General features: G+C 48.9%; 1 protein-coding gene across 1 annotated transcript; it reads left to right on the top strand.

Annotated features, from left to right (window-relative positions):
* The first annotated feature begins 3,771 nt into the window (after positions 1 to 3,771).
* Positions 3,772 to 14,486, top strand: dnajb4 (DnaJ heat shock protein family (Hsp40) member B4). The gene is made up of 3 exons (XM_067989849.1): positions 3,772 to 4,228; positions 5,080 to 5,660; positions 13,215 to 14,486. Exons 1-3 carry the CDS (start codon positions 4,018 to 4,020, stop codon positions 13,446 to 13,448), a joined length of 1,026 nt encoding a protein of 341 aa, XP_067845950.1. The 5' UTR covers positions 3,772 to 4,017; the 3' UTR covers positions 13,449 to 14,486.
* Positions 14,487 to 16,782: the final 2,296 nt, after the last annotated feature.

Here is a 16,782-nt window from a genome sequence, read left to right as displayed (position 1 = left end):
GGTGACTCACATACCTGACCCGGTGAGAGTGACTCACATACCTGACCCGGTGAGGGTGACTCACATACCTGACCCGGTGAGAGTGACTCACATACCTGCCCTGGTGAGGGTCACTCACATACCTGCCCCGCGGGGTGAGGGTCACTCACATGCCTGCCCCGCGGGGTGAGGGTCACTCACATGCCTGCCCCGCGGGGTGAGGGTCACTCACATGCCTGCCCCGCGGGGTGAGGGTCACTCACATGCCTGCCCCGCGGGGTGAGGGTCACTCACATGCCTGCCCCGCGGGGTGAGGGTCACTCACATGCCTGCCCCGCGGGGTGAGGGTCACTCACATGCCTGCCCCGCGGGGTGAGGGTCACTCACATGCCTGCCCCGCGGGGTGAGGGTCACTCACATGCCTGCCCCGCGGGGTGAGGGTCACTCACATGCCTGCCCCGCGGGGTGACGGTCACTCACATGCCTGCCCCGCGGGGTGACGGTCACTCACATGCCTGCCCCGCGGGGTGACGGTCACTCACATGCCTGCCCCGCGGGGTGAGGGTCACTCACATGCCTGCCCCGCGGGGTGAGGGTCACTCACATGCCTGCCCCGCGGGGTGAGGGTCACTCACATGCCTGCCCCGCGGGGTGAGGGTCACTCACATGCCTGCCCCGCGGGGTGAGGGTCACTCACATGCCTGCCCCGCGGGGTGAGGGTCACTCACATACCTGCCCCGGTGAGGGTCACTCACATGCCTGCCCCGGTGAGGGTCACTCACATACCTGACCCGGTGTGAGTGACTCACATACCTGACCCGGTGAGGGTCACTCACATACCTGCCCCGGTGAGGGTCACTCACATACCTGACCCGGTGAGAGTGACTCACATACCTGCCCCGGTGAGGGTCACTCACATACCTGCCCCGCGGGGTGAGGGTCACTCACATACCTGACCCGGTGAGAGTGACTCACATACCTGCCCCGGTGAGGGTCACTCACATGCCTGCCCCGCGGGGTGAGGGTCACTCACATGCCTGCCCCGCGGGGTGAGGGTCACTCACATGCCTGCCCCGCGGGGTGAGGGTCACTCACATGCCTGCCCCGCGGGGTGAGGGTCACTCACATGCCTGCCCCGCGGGGTGAGGGTCACTCACATGCCTGCCCCGCGGGGTGAGGGTCACTCACATGCCTGCCCCGCGGGGTGAGGGTCACTCACATGCCTGCCCCGCGGGGTGAGGGTCACTCACATGCCTGCCCCGCGGGGTGAGGGTCACTCACATGCCTGCCCCGCGGGGTGAGGGTCACTCACATGCCTGCCCCGCGGGGTGAGGGTCACTCACATGCCTGCCCCGCGGGGTGAGGGTCACTCACATGCCTGCCCCGCGGGGTGAGGGTCACTCACATGCCTGCCCCGCGGGGTGAGGGTCACTCACATGCCTGCCCCGCGGGGTGAGGGTCACTCACATGCCTGCCCCGCGGGGTGAGGGTCACTCACATGCCTGCCCCGCGGGGTGAGGGTCACTCACATGCCTGCCCCGCGGGGTGAGGGTCACTCACATGCCTGCCCCGCGGGGTGAGGGTCACTCACATGCCTGCCCCGGTGAGGGTCACTCACATGCCTGCCCCGGTGAGGGTCACTCACATACCTGACCCGGTGTGAGTGACTCACATACCTGACCCGGTGAGGGTCACTCACATACCTGCCCCGGTGAGGGTCACTCACATACCTGACCCGGTGAGAGTGACTCACATACCTGACCCGGTGAGGGTCACTCACATACCTGCCCCGGTGAGGGTCACTCACATACCTGACCCGGTGAGAGTGACTCACATGCCTGCCCCGCGGGGTGAGGGTCACTCACATACCTGCCCCGGTGAGGGTCACTCACATGCCTGCCCCGGTGAGGGTCACTCACATACCTGACCCGGTGTGAGTGACTCACATACCTGACCCGGTGAGGGTCACTCACATCCCTGCCCCGGTGAGGGTCACTCACATACCTGACCCGGTGAGAGTGACTCACATACCTGCCCCGCTAAGGGTCACTCACATACCTGCCCCGCGGGGTGAGGGTCACTCACATGCCTGCCCCGGTGAGAGTGACTCACATACCTGCCTCGCGGGGTGAGGGTCACTCACATGCCTGCCCCGCGGGGTGAGGGTCACTCACATGCCTGCCCCGCGGGGTGAGGGTCACTCACAGACCTGCCTCGCGGGGTGAGGGTCACTCACATACCTGCCCCGGTGAGGGTCACTCACATACCTGCCCCGGTGAGAGTGACTCACATACCTGCCTCGCGGGGTGAGGGTCACTCACATGCCTGCCCCGGTGAGAGTGACTCACATGCCTGCCCCGCGGGGTGAGGGTCACTCACATGCCTGCCCCGCGGGGTGAGGGTCACTCACATGCCTGCCCCGCGGGGTGAGGGTCACTCACATGCCTGCCCCGCGGGGTGAGGGTCACTCACATGCCTGCCCCGCGGGGTGAGGGTCACTCACATGCCTGCCCCGCGGGGTGAGGGTCACTCACATGCCTGCCCCGCGGGGTGAGGGTCACTCACATGCCTGCCCCGCGGGGTGAGGGTCACTCACATGCCTGCCCCGCGGGGTGAGGGTCACTCACATGCCTGCCCCGCGGGGTGAGGGTCACTCACATGCCTGCCCCGCGGGGTGAGGGTCACTCACATGCCTGCCCCGCGGGGTGAGGGTCACTCACATGCCTGCCCCGCGGGGTGAGGGTCACTCACATGCCTGCCCCGCGGGGTGAGGGTCACTCACATGCCTGCCCCGCGGGGTGAGGGTCACTCACATGCCTGCCCCGCGGGGTGAGGGTCACTCACATGCCTGCCCCGCGGGGTGAGGGTCACTCACATGCCTGCCCCGGTGAGGGTCACTCACATGCCTGCCCCGGTGAGGGTCACTCACATACCTGACCCGGTGTGAGTGACTCACATACCTGACCCGGTGAGGGTCACTCACATACCTGCCCCAGTGAGGGTCACTCACATACCTGACCCGGTGAGGGTCACTCACATACCTGACCCGGTGAGAGTGACTCACATACCTGCCCCGGTGAGGGTCACTCACATGCCTGCCCCGCGGGGTGAGGGTCACTCACATGCCTGCCCCGCGGGGTGAGGGTCACTCACATGCCTGCCCCGCGGGGTGAGGGTCACTCACATGCCTGCCCCGCGGGGTGAGGGTCACTCACATGCCTGCCCCGCGGGGTGAGGGTCACTCACATGCCTGCCCCGCGGGGTGAGGGTCACTCACATGCCTGCCCCGCGGGGTGAGGGTCACTCACATGCCTGCCCCGCGGGGTGAGGGTCACTCACATGCCTGCCCCGCGGGGTGAGGGTCACTCACATGCCTGCCCCGCGGGGTGAGGGTCACTCACATGCCTGCCCCGCGGGGTGAGGGTCACTCACATGCCTGCCCCGCGGGGTGAGGGTCACTCACATGCCTGCCCCGCGGGGTGAGGGTCACTCACATGCCTGCCCCGCGGGGTGAGGGTCACTCACATGCCTGCCCCGCGGGGTGAGGGTCACTCACATGCCTGCCCCGCGGGGTGAGGGGTCACTCACATGCCTGCCCCGCTCTGGATTCTGGCATGTCCTCTGATAATAGTGGCCTTCATTCTTTGCATTTCCAGTTTCAGCACGTACTGAGCATTAAAGCACTCGAACCGGTTACAAGGGAAACGCATCTTGGAAAGAAAGTTTAAAAAGTTTGCGTCAATAGTTCATGGGTGGATGGGAAATGACGTTGGGAGAGGGTGGGGGTGGTGGTGGATGTTCTGGAAGGAGCTGGGCTTTTCCCAGGAGCCAAACGTAATGTGTGTTTTTATATAAAGTCAACTGCAGTCGGCGAGCTTCGCAGGAGGAGAGCGCACTGCAAACAAAGCGAGCGCCCAGTTGTCATCAGGGACCTTGCAAATTAATACAACTGGGCGGATCTCAAAGCCTTTTCTCCCCAGTGACCCTGGTTGAATTGATTGATTGATTATTTTTTTTTGGTACCCTCTCCTTTCCACGATGGGTAAGGATTATTACAACATCCTGGGCTTGCAGAAAGGAGCTTCCGAGGAAGAGATCAAGAAAGCTTATCGGAAACAAGCTCTGAGATGGCACCCGGACAAAAACAAAGCGGCCAACGCCGAGGACAAGTTTAAAGAGGTGGCCGAAGCCTACGAGGTCCTGAGCGACCCCAAGAAGAGGGAGATCTACGACCAATTCGGGGAAGAAGGTGAGTGGAGATTATGTCAGGGCAATTAAAACAAAAAACCCATCCCCTTTTTTTAAAAAAAAAGTAGGAAACTCTACCCAGTGGTCTGCAGTCGAGTCTATGCAGCAGGCTGACCCCGGGAAGGGGTTGAAATTGAAATTGACATGTAATTGGAGCAGTTGTTCTGGATCCTGAGTCTCCTGGGGTCTGTAATGAGACCGCAACCTGTCAATCCATTGGTCCAGAGCCTACGGTGACTGAACGAAGTCAAATTTCCTTTTTAGTACATGGACTTCCAAAGATTTTTGCCAATGGTTTTGTGATGCCATTCTCCAAAGCTCTTTTTTTCCCCCCCCCCTCCCCCCTGAAAACCCAAACTAGGATTTTTTTTTTTGCTATTCCCTCAGCATTTGGGAAATGTTAGAAAGTGATATTTGAAGAGTGACAGTGATCATAAACCTTTGGCTGTGTGTGGGGGTTTTTTTTTTGAAAGAAAGAATGCACCGCACTTTAAATAGATTGCTTGTTTAAACTAAATGGAGATTGGCCAGCTCAGGTATTTCTTGCACGACATAGGAACAGGAGTGGCCCATCCAACCCCTCGAGCCTGTTCCGCCATTCAATCAGATCATGGCTGATCTGTACCTCAAGTCTATTTACCCGCCTTTGCACTATAATCCCTTGATACCCTTATCGAACAAAAATCTTATCAATTGTAGTTTTGAAAGTTCCAATTGACTCAGCATCCACTTCCTTTTTGGGGGAGAAAATTTTGTATTATAATTGTGTCGTCTGGCAGAACAAGGTCTTTGCAGACTGTCCAGGCACAGCCGCAGACAGATAGTAAGCATTGATTTATTTTCCTTGTACAGGGCTGAAAGGAGGAGCCGGTGGTCCCGATGAGCAGGGAGGAACATTCCGCTACACTTTCCATGGAGACCCTCATGCCACGTTTGCAGCGTTCTTTGATGGTGCCAACCCCTTTGAGATGTTCTTCGGCAGGAGGATGGCAAACGGCCAACAGGAAGAGGGCATGGACGTGGACTCTGACCCCTTCGCCCCCTTTGGGGGCTTCAGCATGAACGGCTTCCCCGGGGAAAGGCACGGAGGAGGGATGATGGGGCAGATGCGGCGTGGGCAAGACCCTCCTATCATCCACGAGCTCCGAGTGTCCCTGGAGGAGATCTACAACGGCTCCACCAAGAGGATGAAGATCTCCAGGAAGCGGCTGAACCCCGATGGCAGGACCGTCAGGACAGAGGACAGGATTCTGAGTATCGAAATTAAAAAGGGCTGGAAGGAAGGAACCAAAATCACATTCCCTAAGGAGGGGGACGAAACGCCCAACACTATTCCAGCTGATGTGGTTTTTGTACTGAAGGACAAGCCACATCCCCACTTCAAGAGGGATGGATCAAATATTATCTACCATGCCAGGGTCAGCCTACGGGAGGTACGTTTACTGATAGATCTGTTCGATTTGCAAAGTGACAGTTTGTTTGTTTCCTTTTGCCTTTCCTGTGTTGAATAAGCTACAGTTAAAATGAAGGATCACCTCCTCCAGCCTTACAACCCACCCTGAGATCTCTGCGCTCCTCCATTTTTGGCCTCTTGCGCACCTCCGATTTTCATCGCTCCACCGTTGACGGCCATGCCTTCAGCTGCCTCCGCCCTAGGCTGTGGAATTCCCTCCCTCAACCTCTCCGCCTCTCTACCTCTCTCTCCTCCTTTTAAGCCGCTCCTTAAAACCTACCTCTTTGACCAAACTTTTGATCCAAGCTGTCCTAATATCTCCTTATGTGGTTCGGTGTCAAATTATGTGTGATTACGCTCCTGTGAAGTGCCTTCGGGTGCTTTACTATGTTAAAGGCGCTATATAAATGCAAGTTGTTGTTGTTGTTAAGGCCAATTCCAAGGCCTTTTTGTGCATCCCAGTAAATGGTGAGATTTGGCAAAGCCCTATGCCATTGTGCTCATCTGCAAGTGACCTTCCTCCCCCCAACAAGATGGAGAACATCACCAGCACAGAACAGGCAGTCAGTCCAAACTAAAATCCCAAAGTAAATATACAGTAACTTAAATTATAATTGTCAAATAAATCTCCAGTTTAATTAATCAAAGGCCTGTGTGAAGAAACCACCCAGTGGAGTTCAGTGTTGCAAATACAGTCAGTTTTAGGGAGCTATAAATAATGCCAGCTAATTTTTAGAGCTGATTTTATTTTTGGAAACTTTTTTTTATTTTTACATAGCAATAGCTATAATCCTATTCACAGCAGACCTGACTTTATCTGGACTCCTCTGACAGCTCGAGTACCCAGTGTGTAAATGAGTCATACAGACCAGAATATCCTGAGTTTGATTCCCAGGCTGTGGTGAGTTAGCTGGGGCATGATGATTTCTGGGGTTAAGAAGAGGGTATAGAAGTAATTTTCCAACTTTCCACTCTGAAGAACTTTTGCCTGCCCGGGGTGTATATTGGAAATTTGGACGTTGGTGCATGTGATTTTCCAATCGGAAAGTTACCGTTTATTCTAAGAGATCTGGGGAAGAGGTCTGTTTCATGATTTAAGTAGCTTGATGGGCTGAATGACCTCTTCTCATTCCAAGCTTTTTCATGCTCTTAACATACAAGGAGGAATTCTGGCCAAAATACAGATCAAGGAAGCAAAATATAAGAAGTCAGCATCAGACTATTCACCCGGATAGCAATAATACCAGTGATGTATAAGTTTTAAATGGCCAAACGCCTGAGGGAACACAAAAGAAAGAAAGACTTGCATTTATATAGCACCTTTCACAACTTCAGGACGTCCCAAAGTGCTTTACAGACAATTAAGTACTTTTGAAGTGTAGTCACTGTTGTAATGTAGGAAATGTGGCAGCCAATTTGCTCACAGCAAGGTCCCAGAGACAGCAATGTGATAAAGAACAGATAATCTGTTTTAGTGATGTTGGTTGAGGGATAAATATTGGCCAGAACTCCCCTACTCTTCTTCAAAATAATGCCATGGGATCTTTTACGTCCACCCGAGAGGGCAGACGGGGCCTCGATTTAATGTCACATCCGAAAGATGGCACCTCTGACAGTGCAGCATTCCCTCAGTGCTGCACTGGAGTGTCAGCCTGGATTATGTGCTCAAGTGTCTGGAGTGGGACTTGAACCCACAACCTTCTAATTCGGATGCTATCTGAGTCGGGGCTGACACCGATCAATAGTAACATTTGCATGACCATCCGGAAATGCAAGGTATTGTGGTGAGCCTTGACGAAGGCTAAGCTGAGGCGAACCAGGGAGGAGACACTTCCTCTGCATGCCAAGTGCAGCGAAACTGTAAATAAAGAATGGGTTTACAATTTTACGACAACTGATGCAGAGGGAAATGTTTCCTTCAGCAGAAGGCAGAGGAAATTTGGACCCAGGACAGAAGGTCATGGAGGTTACAGTAGGAGAAGTCTGGGGAGCCTGATAACCCAATCGTAGAGCATGCAAGGCAGGCAAGAGGGGATCAAAGTCCGAGGAAAATGGGCACATTCGGGATCCTTGGCTTTATAAATAGATGCATTGAGTACAAAAGCAAGGAAGTTATGCTGAAACTTTTATAAATTACTGGTTAGGCTTCAGCTGGAGTATTGTATCCAATTCTGGGCACCACATTTTAGGAAGTATGCCAAGGCCTTGGAAAGGATGCAGAAGCGATTTACTAGAATGGTGCCAGGGATGAAAGACTTCAGTTATATGGAGATTCTAGAGCATCATAGAAAGTTACGGCACAGAAGGAGGCCATTTGGCCCATCGTGTTCGTGCCGGCCGAAAAAGAGCTATCCAGCTTAATCCCACTTTCCAGCACTTGGTCCGTAGCCCTGTAGGTTACGGCATTTCAAGTGCACATCCAAGTACTTTTTAAATGAGTTGAGGGTTTCTGCCTCTACCACCCTTTCAGGCAGTGAGTTCCAGACCCCCACCACCCACTGGATGAAAAAAATTCTCCTCCGCTCCCCTCTAATCCTTCTACCAATTACTTTAAATCTATGCCCCCTGGTCACTGACCCCTCTGCTAAGGGAAATAGGTCCTCCCCATCCACTCTATCTAGTCCTGTCATAATTTTTATATACCTCAATTAATTCTTCCCTCAGCTTCCTTTTGTTCCAAAGAAAACAACCCCAGCCTATCCAATCTTTTCTCATAGCTAAAATTCTCCAGCCCTGGCAACATCCTCATAAATCTCCTCTGTGCCCTTTCTGGTGCAATCATATATCTTTCCTGTAATGTGGTGACCAGAACTGTACGCAGTACTCGAGCTGTGGTCCAACCAGTGTTTTATACAGTTCTAGCATGACCTCCCTGCTCTTATAGTCTATGCCTCGGCTAATAAAGGAAAGTATCCCGTATGCCTTTTTAACCACCTAATCTACCTGTCCTGCTACCTTCAGGGATCTGTGGACATGCACTCCAAGGTCCCTTTGTTCCTCTACACCTCTCAGTTTCCTCCCATTTATTGTGTTCTCCTTTGCCTTGTTTGCCCTCCCCAAATGTATTACCTCACACTTCTCTGGATTGAATTCCATTTGCCACTTTTCTGCCCACCTGACCATATCTTCCTGCTGTCTACAGCTTTCCTCCTCACTATCAACCACGTGGCCAATTTTTGTATCATCTGCAATCTTCTTCATCAAGCCCCCCCACATTCAAGTCCAAATCATTAATATATACCACAAAAAGCAAGGGACCTAGTACTGAGCCTTGTGGAACCCCACTGGAAACAGCCTTCGAGTCGCAAAAACACCCGTCAACCATTACCCTTTGCTTCCTGCCACTGAGCTAATTTTGGATCCAACTAGCCCTTGGATCCCATGGGCTTTTACTTTTTTGACCAGTCTGCCATGTGAGACCTTGTTAAAAGCCTTGCTAAAATCCATGCACGCTACATCAAATGCACTATCTTCATCGACCCTCCTTGTTAGCTGCTCAAAAAATTCAATCAAGTTAGTCAGACACGACCTTCCCATAACAAATCCATGCTGACTATCCTTGATTAACCCGTGCCTTTCTAAATGACGATTTATGCTGTCCCTCAGAATCGAATCCAACAATTTGTCCACCACCAAGGTTAGACTGACTGGCCTGTAATTATTTGCGGTCTATCTCTTTCTCCCTTTTTAAACAACGGTACAATGTTAGTAGTCCTCCAATCCTCTGCACCACATCTGTAGCCAGGGAGGATTGGAAAATGATGGTGCTCCCTTGCTTCTCTTAGCAGCCTGGGATACATTTCACTTGGGCTTGGCGATTTATCTACTTTCGAAGATGCTAAACCCCTTAATACTTCCTCTCTCACTGTTTATCCCATCCAATATTTCACACTCCTCCTCCTTAACTACAATCTCTGCATCGTCCCCCAGAAGCTGAGATTGTTCTCCTTGGAGCAGAGAAGGTTAAGGGGCGATTTAATAGAGGTGTTCAGAATTATGAGGGGATTTGATAAAGTAAATAGGGTGAAACTGTTTCCAGTAGCAGAAGATTCAGTAACCAGAGGACAGATTTAAAGTAATTGGCAAAAGAAACAGAGGGGAGATGAGGAGATTTTTTTTTTTACTCAGCGAGTTACGATCTGGAAAGCATTACCTGAAAGGGTGGTGGAAGCAGATTCAATGGTAACTTTCTGAAGGGAATTGGATAAGCAATTGAAGGGGAAAAATTTGCAGGGCTTTGGAGAAAGAGAGGGGGAGTGGGACTAATTGGATAGCTCTTTCAAAGAGCCGGCACAAGCATGATGGGCCGAATGGCCTCCTTCTTTGCTGTATCATTCTATGATCTGTTTGTTTGGAGCTATTTCCTACAGTGCAGACAGCGGTTTGATTCCAATGCATTTTCTTTTGGTGTGATACGAACAGAGTTGCCCAGCCCCACTCGCCCCACTTTCTAATCGGGCAAAGCCAAGCTCTTCGTTTTGTGCAGTGGAAACATGTGTGCAAAGGCTCTGCTCACAGGCCTCTGACTGCCCGTGAAATGTTTCAGTTAGAAAGGAGCTGACTATCCTGTTAGCTCTTAAAGTTTAATTGCTAAATTTTAATTAAACTGAAGTTTAATTACTAAAGCTAATCCGTGCATCCTGCCTGAATGGTTTCAAAATTCTGCTTTGCTGTTCTATTTCTAGCAGTGTGAATCGAAAGCAATGTGAGACCACCATGTCCAGGGGCTCTTACGCCAAGGGCAGTTTGTTAAGTTACATTGTGGTTCTCTGCTCACCATCCCCGCTCCCCCCCGCCCCCCCACAAAAGGCCTAATGAGCAAATCTAAGCGATAGAAAGCAAAGGCCCCAGGATCAACTCCCAGTATCACTGAACCGGTTGAGCTCAGATCAGGTGCCATATTGGCCTCTGTACCCACGGGCTCAGGAAGGAAAATTACCTGCTCCTGATAATTATCCGGTGACCTAACCCTCTTTTCCCCCCTCCCCCCCCCCCCCCCCCCACCCCACATAACTTGTGTGTTCAGATGTGGACCTTGGGCGAGACAAGATCGGGCTTAGCAGTGATGCCCTCTGTGGTCGAATAGCTGGTAGATATTCTTTTGCCTAAGCTCACACATGAATGATGGTCAGCAGTACGAGGTACCAGAGGGCTGTAAACACTCATGGAACTACACTCGGGAACATTCAGTTGTACGTTCACGAAAGGAGTGCAGAAAATTGCTCCTGGGGTGGGGGAGAGAACTGGAGTTTTATACTGCTCATCTTGCCTAATGTGAAAACCATTTCACAATTATGCAAGATGGCAGGAGTAAACTAAAGAGGCTGTGCTCCCGAAAGTGAGGGCTGCTCAGCTGGGGAAATGGAATATTAAGACTCCCCCAGATAAAGGTCTGTTCAATAACGTGACCTCAGCCACAAACACAGAAAGAACATCCCCTGACTCTAACTAGTGTGATATTTTACTGTTTCCCACTCTAAGCATTCTGTGGCCTCTCTAAGTGGGATTGCTGAATTAGGGATCATGCGATGCATGGATCCGCTGGGAACTGAATTGGGACTGCCAAACTCATTTCACACGACCCTTTCATCCAACAGCAGACAGAGGAGACTTTCATCACTGGAGACTTTTGCTAAGAAATAAACATGTTGAGCTGTTTGAAATCTCCCTTGCATCCAGTCGAGCTTCTGATTGTAAAACATCTACTGTTCCTGCCCAAGGGGACAGAGCTCTATAGAAAAACTCTGTGCCATGAAGGCAGTGGTAATATAAAGTACCAAATCCAACGTGGGGGGCCTGTGATAAAGTAACTGCGGTAACACTGCACTGTATTTATTGATAATCAATGAAATCGGTGTATTTGAGGTGGCAACAAACTGTCCTAATGACTCTGGAATTCCCTCCCCAAACCTCTCTACCTCTCCTCCTTTAAGACGCTCCTTAAAATCTATCCCTGTGACCCAGCTTCCTCTCCTAATATCTCTTTATGTGGCTCATGTCAAATTTTGTTTGATAACGCTCCTGTGAAGCACCTTGGGCTGTTTTACCATGTTAAAGGTGCTATGTAAATGCAACTTGTTGATGTTAACTGGAGGGTGCATTTCCACTGTTTAAATGGCTTGGCTCCTATCTGGCTGGAATGCTAACCGGCCTGCCCGGGAAAGAGCTTTATGTGTGTGTGCGCCTGGGTACATGTGTGCATACTATGCTTTCCCAAGAATTAGAAATTCAAATGTTTCGAAAGGAGAGAGTCCCTGTTCTCAACATTTAAATTAACGTCGGGTAGTTTTAGAAATTGTCCACCCCTCCTAATAGCCTCCTTTGGGGCCCAGTGCCCATTTTTGTCTGATTTAAGCTCCTGTGAAGCACCTTGGGATGTTTTTCTACGTTAAAGGTGCTATATTAATGCAAGTTGTTGTCATCGTTACACAATGTTGTCAAATTGCTATGTTTTAGTGCCTGGGAACTGATTGCAATCAAACATGTTGGTATGCTGCAGTATTGAACTATCTCCAGATTTACACTATGAAACTAACTGGGTTTGTCAGAATAATTGAAGTGTCTGCTTCAGTTATACAATCTCTTTATTCCCTTTTATTGCTACTTCTCTCAGTGGTAACACTCTCCACTCAGAAGGTTGTGAATTCAAGCCCCACTCCAGAGATTTCAGCACATAATCTAGGCTGACACTTCAGTGCAGTTCTGAGGGAGAGCTGCACTGTTGGAGGTGCTGCCTTTTGGATGAGATGTGAAACTGCCGCCCCATCAGTCTGTTGAAGTGTTCATTACAATATATGAAGAAGAGCTGAGAGTTTTCCGAGTGTGTGAGTGATAAATGTTGGCCTAATCGACACCAATAAACCAGATTTTCTGGTCATTCATCTCGTTGCTGTTTCTGGGATCTTGCTGTGTGCAAATTTTCTGTCACATTTGCCTACATAATAGCAGTGACTATACTTCAAAAGTACTTGATTTGGCTGTGAAGCAATTTTGGACATCCTGAGGATCTGAAAGGTGCATAACTGCAAATTTTGTTTATTCTCCATACTGTATTGGTTTGGGGGGGGGGGGAGGCATATAGGCCAGGGTTTGGAGAAGGAGAGGAATAAGGCAGGATTGGGGGCAGAGGGGAAATAGGCTGGGGTTTGGAGAAAGGGGGAGTGTTGGGGGGGGGGGGCGCATCGGCCAGAATTTGGAGAAAGGGGGGGGATACGGCAGGGTTGGGGGCAGGGGAGGAATAGGTTCCTGCTTCCAATCATTATCCAGGGGCTCCTGCTGGAAAATACACGTGGACCTAAGGCAGGTTGGACTCGACTGTCATGCCCTCCATAGCCAAATAGCCTGCTGACATTCTTGTGTCTGGGCTTAATGTGAAGAGCGGCACTTGGATGAAGTCTGGTGTGAATCTGCACCTTCCAGGGGAGAGGAGAAGGGGACAAAATAAGCAAAATGAATGAATTGACCCAACAAGCAGATGATGAGAATGGTGTCAATATTCTTTGTAACTGATTATTTTTCCCCTTTTTCATTGCAGGCTTTATGTGGTTGTGCGATTCATGTGCCAACCATGGAAGGCAGATCCGTCCCGTTAACAACTCAGGAAGTGATTAAACCAGGGGCGAGGAAGAGAATAGGTGGCAGAGGATTGCCATTCCCAAAAAACCCGGACCACCGAGGTGACCTAATCGTGGAATTTGAAGTCTCCTTCCCGGACTTTTTATCCACATCGTCCAAAGAAGTGCTGAAGCGACATTTACCCATGTCGTAAAAGTGAGGACTGGGTTATTTCACCAGAAGTGTCACACTACTGTACATAGCGAAGTGACTGCCTTGAAGTGTTGTGCTTGGGACGTGCTTGTTCTGGGATGAAGTATTGATGCATGTTTTGGGAGGTCTCTCAAACAGCAATAATCTTTTTTGTGGTTCTACAAGCAGTGGCCGGAGCTTTTTACTGTATTCTGTTCGGTGCAGCCGTGGAATTTTTGTACATTTTTTTTTAATTTTAGCGAATTCTTTTTGTAAATATAAACACTGCCCGACAAAAGCCAGTACGTATTAAAGATTGTCAAAGGGAAATTAATGCTAAAAGGCCGAGCCGAATGTTACACTCGAGGACTAGTTCTAATGTAGGAATTTATTGGGTTCAGATCGCACTTTGTGATATCAGCAACAGATGTGTTTGTATTGCATTCGCTTTATCCACCATCCAAAATGTATTTTAAACAGATTAACACTTTCCTTTTTAAAAAAAAAAATGTCACACCAACTTTTTAACGGATTCAGCACAGTGCAATTTGAGCCTCGATGTGCACGGTCAATCGATTTGTTCGTTGTTTTAAATTGTAGTCAGTGCTGTCGTTAGGATTGTTCAGCGAAGTATGAAAATTTTACACACCCACCATTATGCTATGTCCACTTGTGAAAAACACCCGGCATTATAATTGCAGATTTTTTTTTTCTCCTTCCAAATTTGGGTGGCATCTGGTGAGAGCACTTTGAGCTACACAACACTAGGGTGAAGTACTACCAGGTTCAGCTCTGTCACAAGAGAAGGGAGCTATTTGAGGTGATTTAAGAAATGTATTGGCACAACATCAGGGTATTGGCTTATGTGCAACTTTATTTGTAGCTTCTCGATAATAGTAACGGAATTAGATCCAACAACACTGACAGTAATTACTAAAATCCAAAGTTAAAGCAGAAGAGATTCAGAACTTTTTTTTGCACATTGTATTATATAATGTACTGGCTGAAAAGTAATGTTTTCCTTTTATTTTATTAAAATTATAAATATATTACAAAAGTGGATACATGATATTGGGTGTCTTGTGTTATGTAATGTCCACGACTTTACGATGCACTCAGTTCTTCCTACTATTGTTATTGGAACGGTCAATGGTGTTAGAGAATGTTTTTTATTTATGATTTGATGTTCTATCTGCTCCTTAAATCAATAAGGTTCTTGCACGTTGAGCTCAGCGTTCATTGTTTATCAAACATACAATACATGCAATAATACAGCAACAATTTGTATTTATATAGAGCCTTTAACGTCGTAAAATGTTCTAAGGTGTTTCACAGGAGCATAATCAGACAAAAATTGACATTATTAATACATTGGTTTTGTTACATATAATTGTTATTGCAGCAAGTGAAACCTTTGACTCTCGACAAAGATAGACTTATAATTAGTCTCCTGATTCTACAGAAACCCCAATTAAAATATATACATCCAGAGGTTTTCCTTTCGCAGGCCTAACTGATTTCCCTGAAACTTAGGAACCTGTATGCAATGGTACGTCTTCAATTTAAGTTCCCTCAGCACGGAGGTGATTACTTCATCCTGAAACTGACAATTGCTATAGGGTCGGCCTTGGTCCAACAGTTCAGTGGTCACTACTTTAAAATTGACATACTTCATTGCTTAACAAGCTAAAGCTGAAGGTTAATATTGCTACAATATAAAGAGAAATCAATAGTAGTCTAACATTAGTAGATTTCAGGACTGTCTGATTAATCCTTTCCTTACAATAATATTAGTGATGTTTAGTTGTTCAAAGTTGACCGGGATATTGTTGGAGGCAAGGGGACCACAACTGGTCTCTACTCTCCTAAAGCGAGGCAATGGGGAAATCAGTCAGGATTCCTGTTGCTCATCACTATCTAGTGACCCCTGCTGGAAAGTGCAGGTGTGTGGGTGACAAGATCGGGCTCAGCCGTGATTTCTTTCCCACAACCCCCTCCCCTTCCCCCAAACAATTGAAAAGCCCGCTGCTCATTAACAACTTACGTTTAGAGAGGCAGAACGGACGGCGAGGTGATCGGTCGAAAAGATGCGTGAGCTGAGATGCACTCTGTCTTAGATCACACATGAAGAATTGGGGCAAGATTACCAGAGAGCGCCTGCAGAACAGTACCCAGTTGGAGTTGGCATCTTCAGGAAAGATGGGGGAGAAAATTGGTTAAGAGTCAGAGAAGCCCCTGCCTTGAGATGAACTTTTCAGTCGGTAGCTGAAAGTACAGTGCACAAGATGTGAGCTGCATATTCCAGCTATAGCTTGGTCAAAGGGGTAGGTTTTAAGGAGCTTCTTAGGAGGAGATCGAGGCAGGGAGATTTAGACACCAAATTCCATACCGTAGGCCTAGATGACTAATTGCACGTCTGCCAAAATGGTGGGGTAAAGGAAGTGGGGGATGCACAAGAGCAATAAAGGATGAAATTGGTATAATAGTGAGAAATGATCTTTGCTCAGAAGATCAAGATGTCGAATCAATTTGGGTGGAGGTAAGAAATAGCAAGGGAAAGAAATCACTAGTGGGAGTAGTATATAGGCCCCCTAACAGTAGCTACACTGTAGGGCAAAATATAAATCAGGAAATAAGGGGGGCTTGTAAAAAATGCAATAATCATGGGGGATTTTAATTTTCACATAGATTGGACAAATAAAATTGGCAAAAATAGCCCTGAGGAGGAGTTCATAGAGTGTATTAGGGACTGTTTCTTAGACCAATATGTTGGGGAACCAACCAGGGAACAGGTCATTTTGGATCTGGTAATGGGTAACGAAACAGGATTAATTGATGATCTCAAAGTAAAGGATCCCTTGGATTATAACACGATAGAATTTCACATCCAGTTTGAGAGCGAGGATCTTGGGTCTGAAACTACTGTATTAAACATAAATAAGGGCAATTATAAAGGAATGAGGGTGGAATTGGCTAAAGTGGACTGGGTAAACAGATTAGATGGTATGATGGTGGATAAGCAACGGCAAACATTTAAAAAGATATTTTATGACTCACAACAAAAATATATCCCTGTGAGGAGGAAAGACTCCACGAAAAGGGTGAACCAACCATGGCTAACTAAGGAAGTCAAGGATGGTATCAGGTTAAAAGAAAAAGCATACAACATGGCAAAGATTACTGGTAAGCCCGAAGATTGGGAAAACTTTAAAAACCAGCAGAGATGACTAAAAGAATAATAAAGAGGGAGAAAATAAATGTTGAGAATAAACTAGCAAGAAATATAAAAACTGACAGTAAAAGCTTCTACAAGTATATAAAAAGGAAGAGGAAAGTAAACATTGGTCCCTTAGAGG

This window comes from Heptranchias perlo, chromosome 9 (genome assembly GCF_035084215.1).
Source record: "Heptranchias perlo isolate sHepPer1 chromosome 9, sHepPer1.hap1, whole genome shotgun sequence".
Lineage (NCBI taxonomy): Eukaryota > Metazoa > Chordata > Chondrichthyes > Hexanchiformes > Hexanchidae > Heptranchias > Heptranchias perlo.
This window is presented reverse-complemented; position numbering and strand designations above follow the sequence as displayed.

Excerpts from the sequence above, each read along its gene's own strand:
- dnajb4 (XM_067989849.1), top strand. The coding sequence starts at position 4,018 with ATGGGTAAGGATTATTACAACATCCTGGGCTTGCAGAAAGGAGCTTCC. Across the intron at positions 4,229-5,079 it reads CGACCAATTCGGGGAAGAAG|GGCTGAAAGGAGGAGCCGGT; the intron begins GTGAGTGGAGAT and ends TTCCTTGTACAG. Across the intron at positions 5,661-13,214 it reads CCAGGGTCAGCCTACGGGAG|GCTTTATGTGGTTGTGCGAT; the intron begins GTACGTTTACTG and ends TTTTCATTGCAG.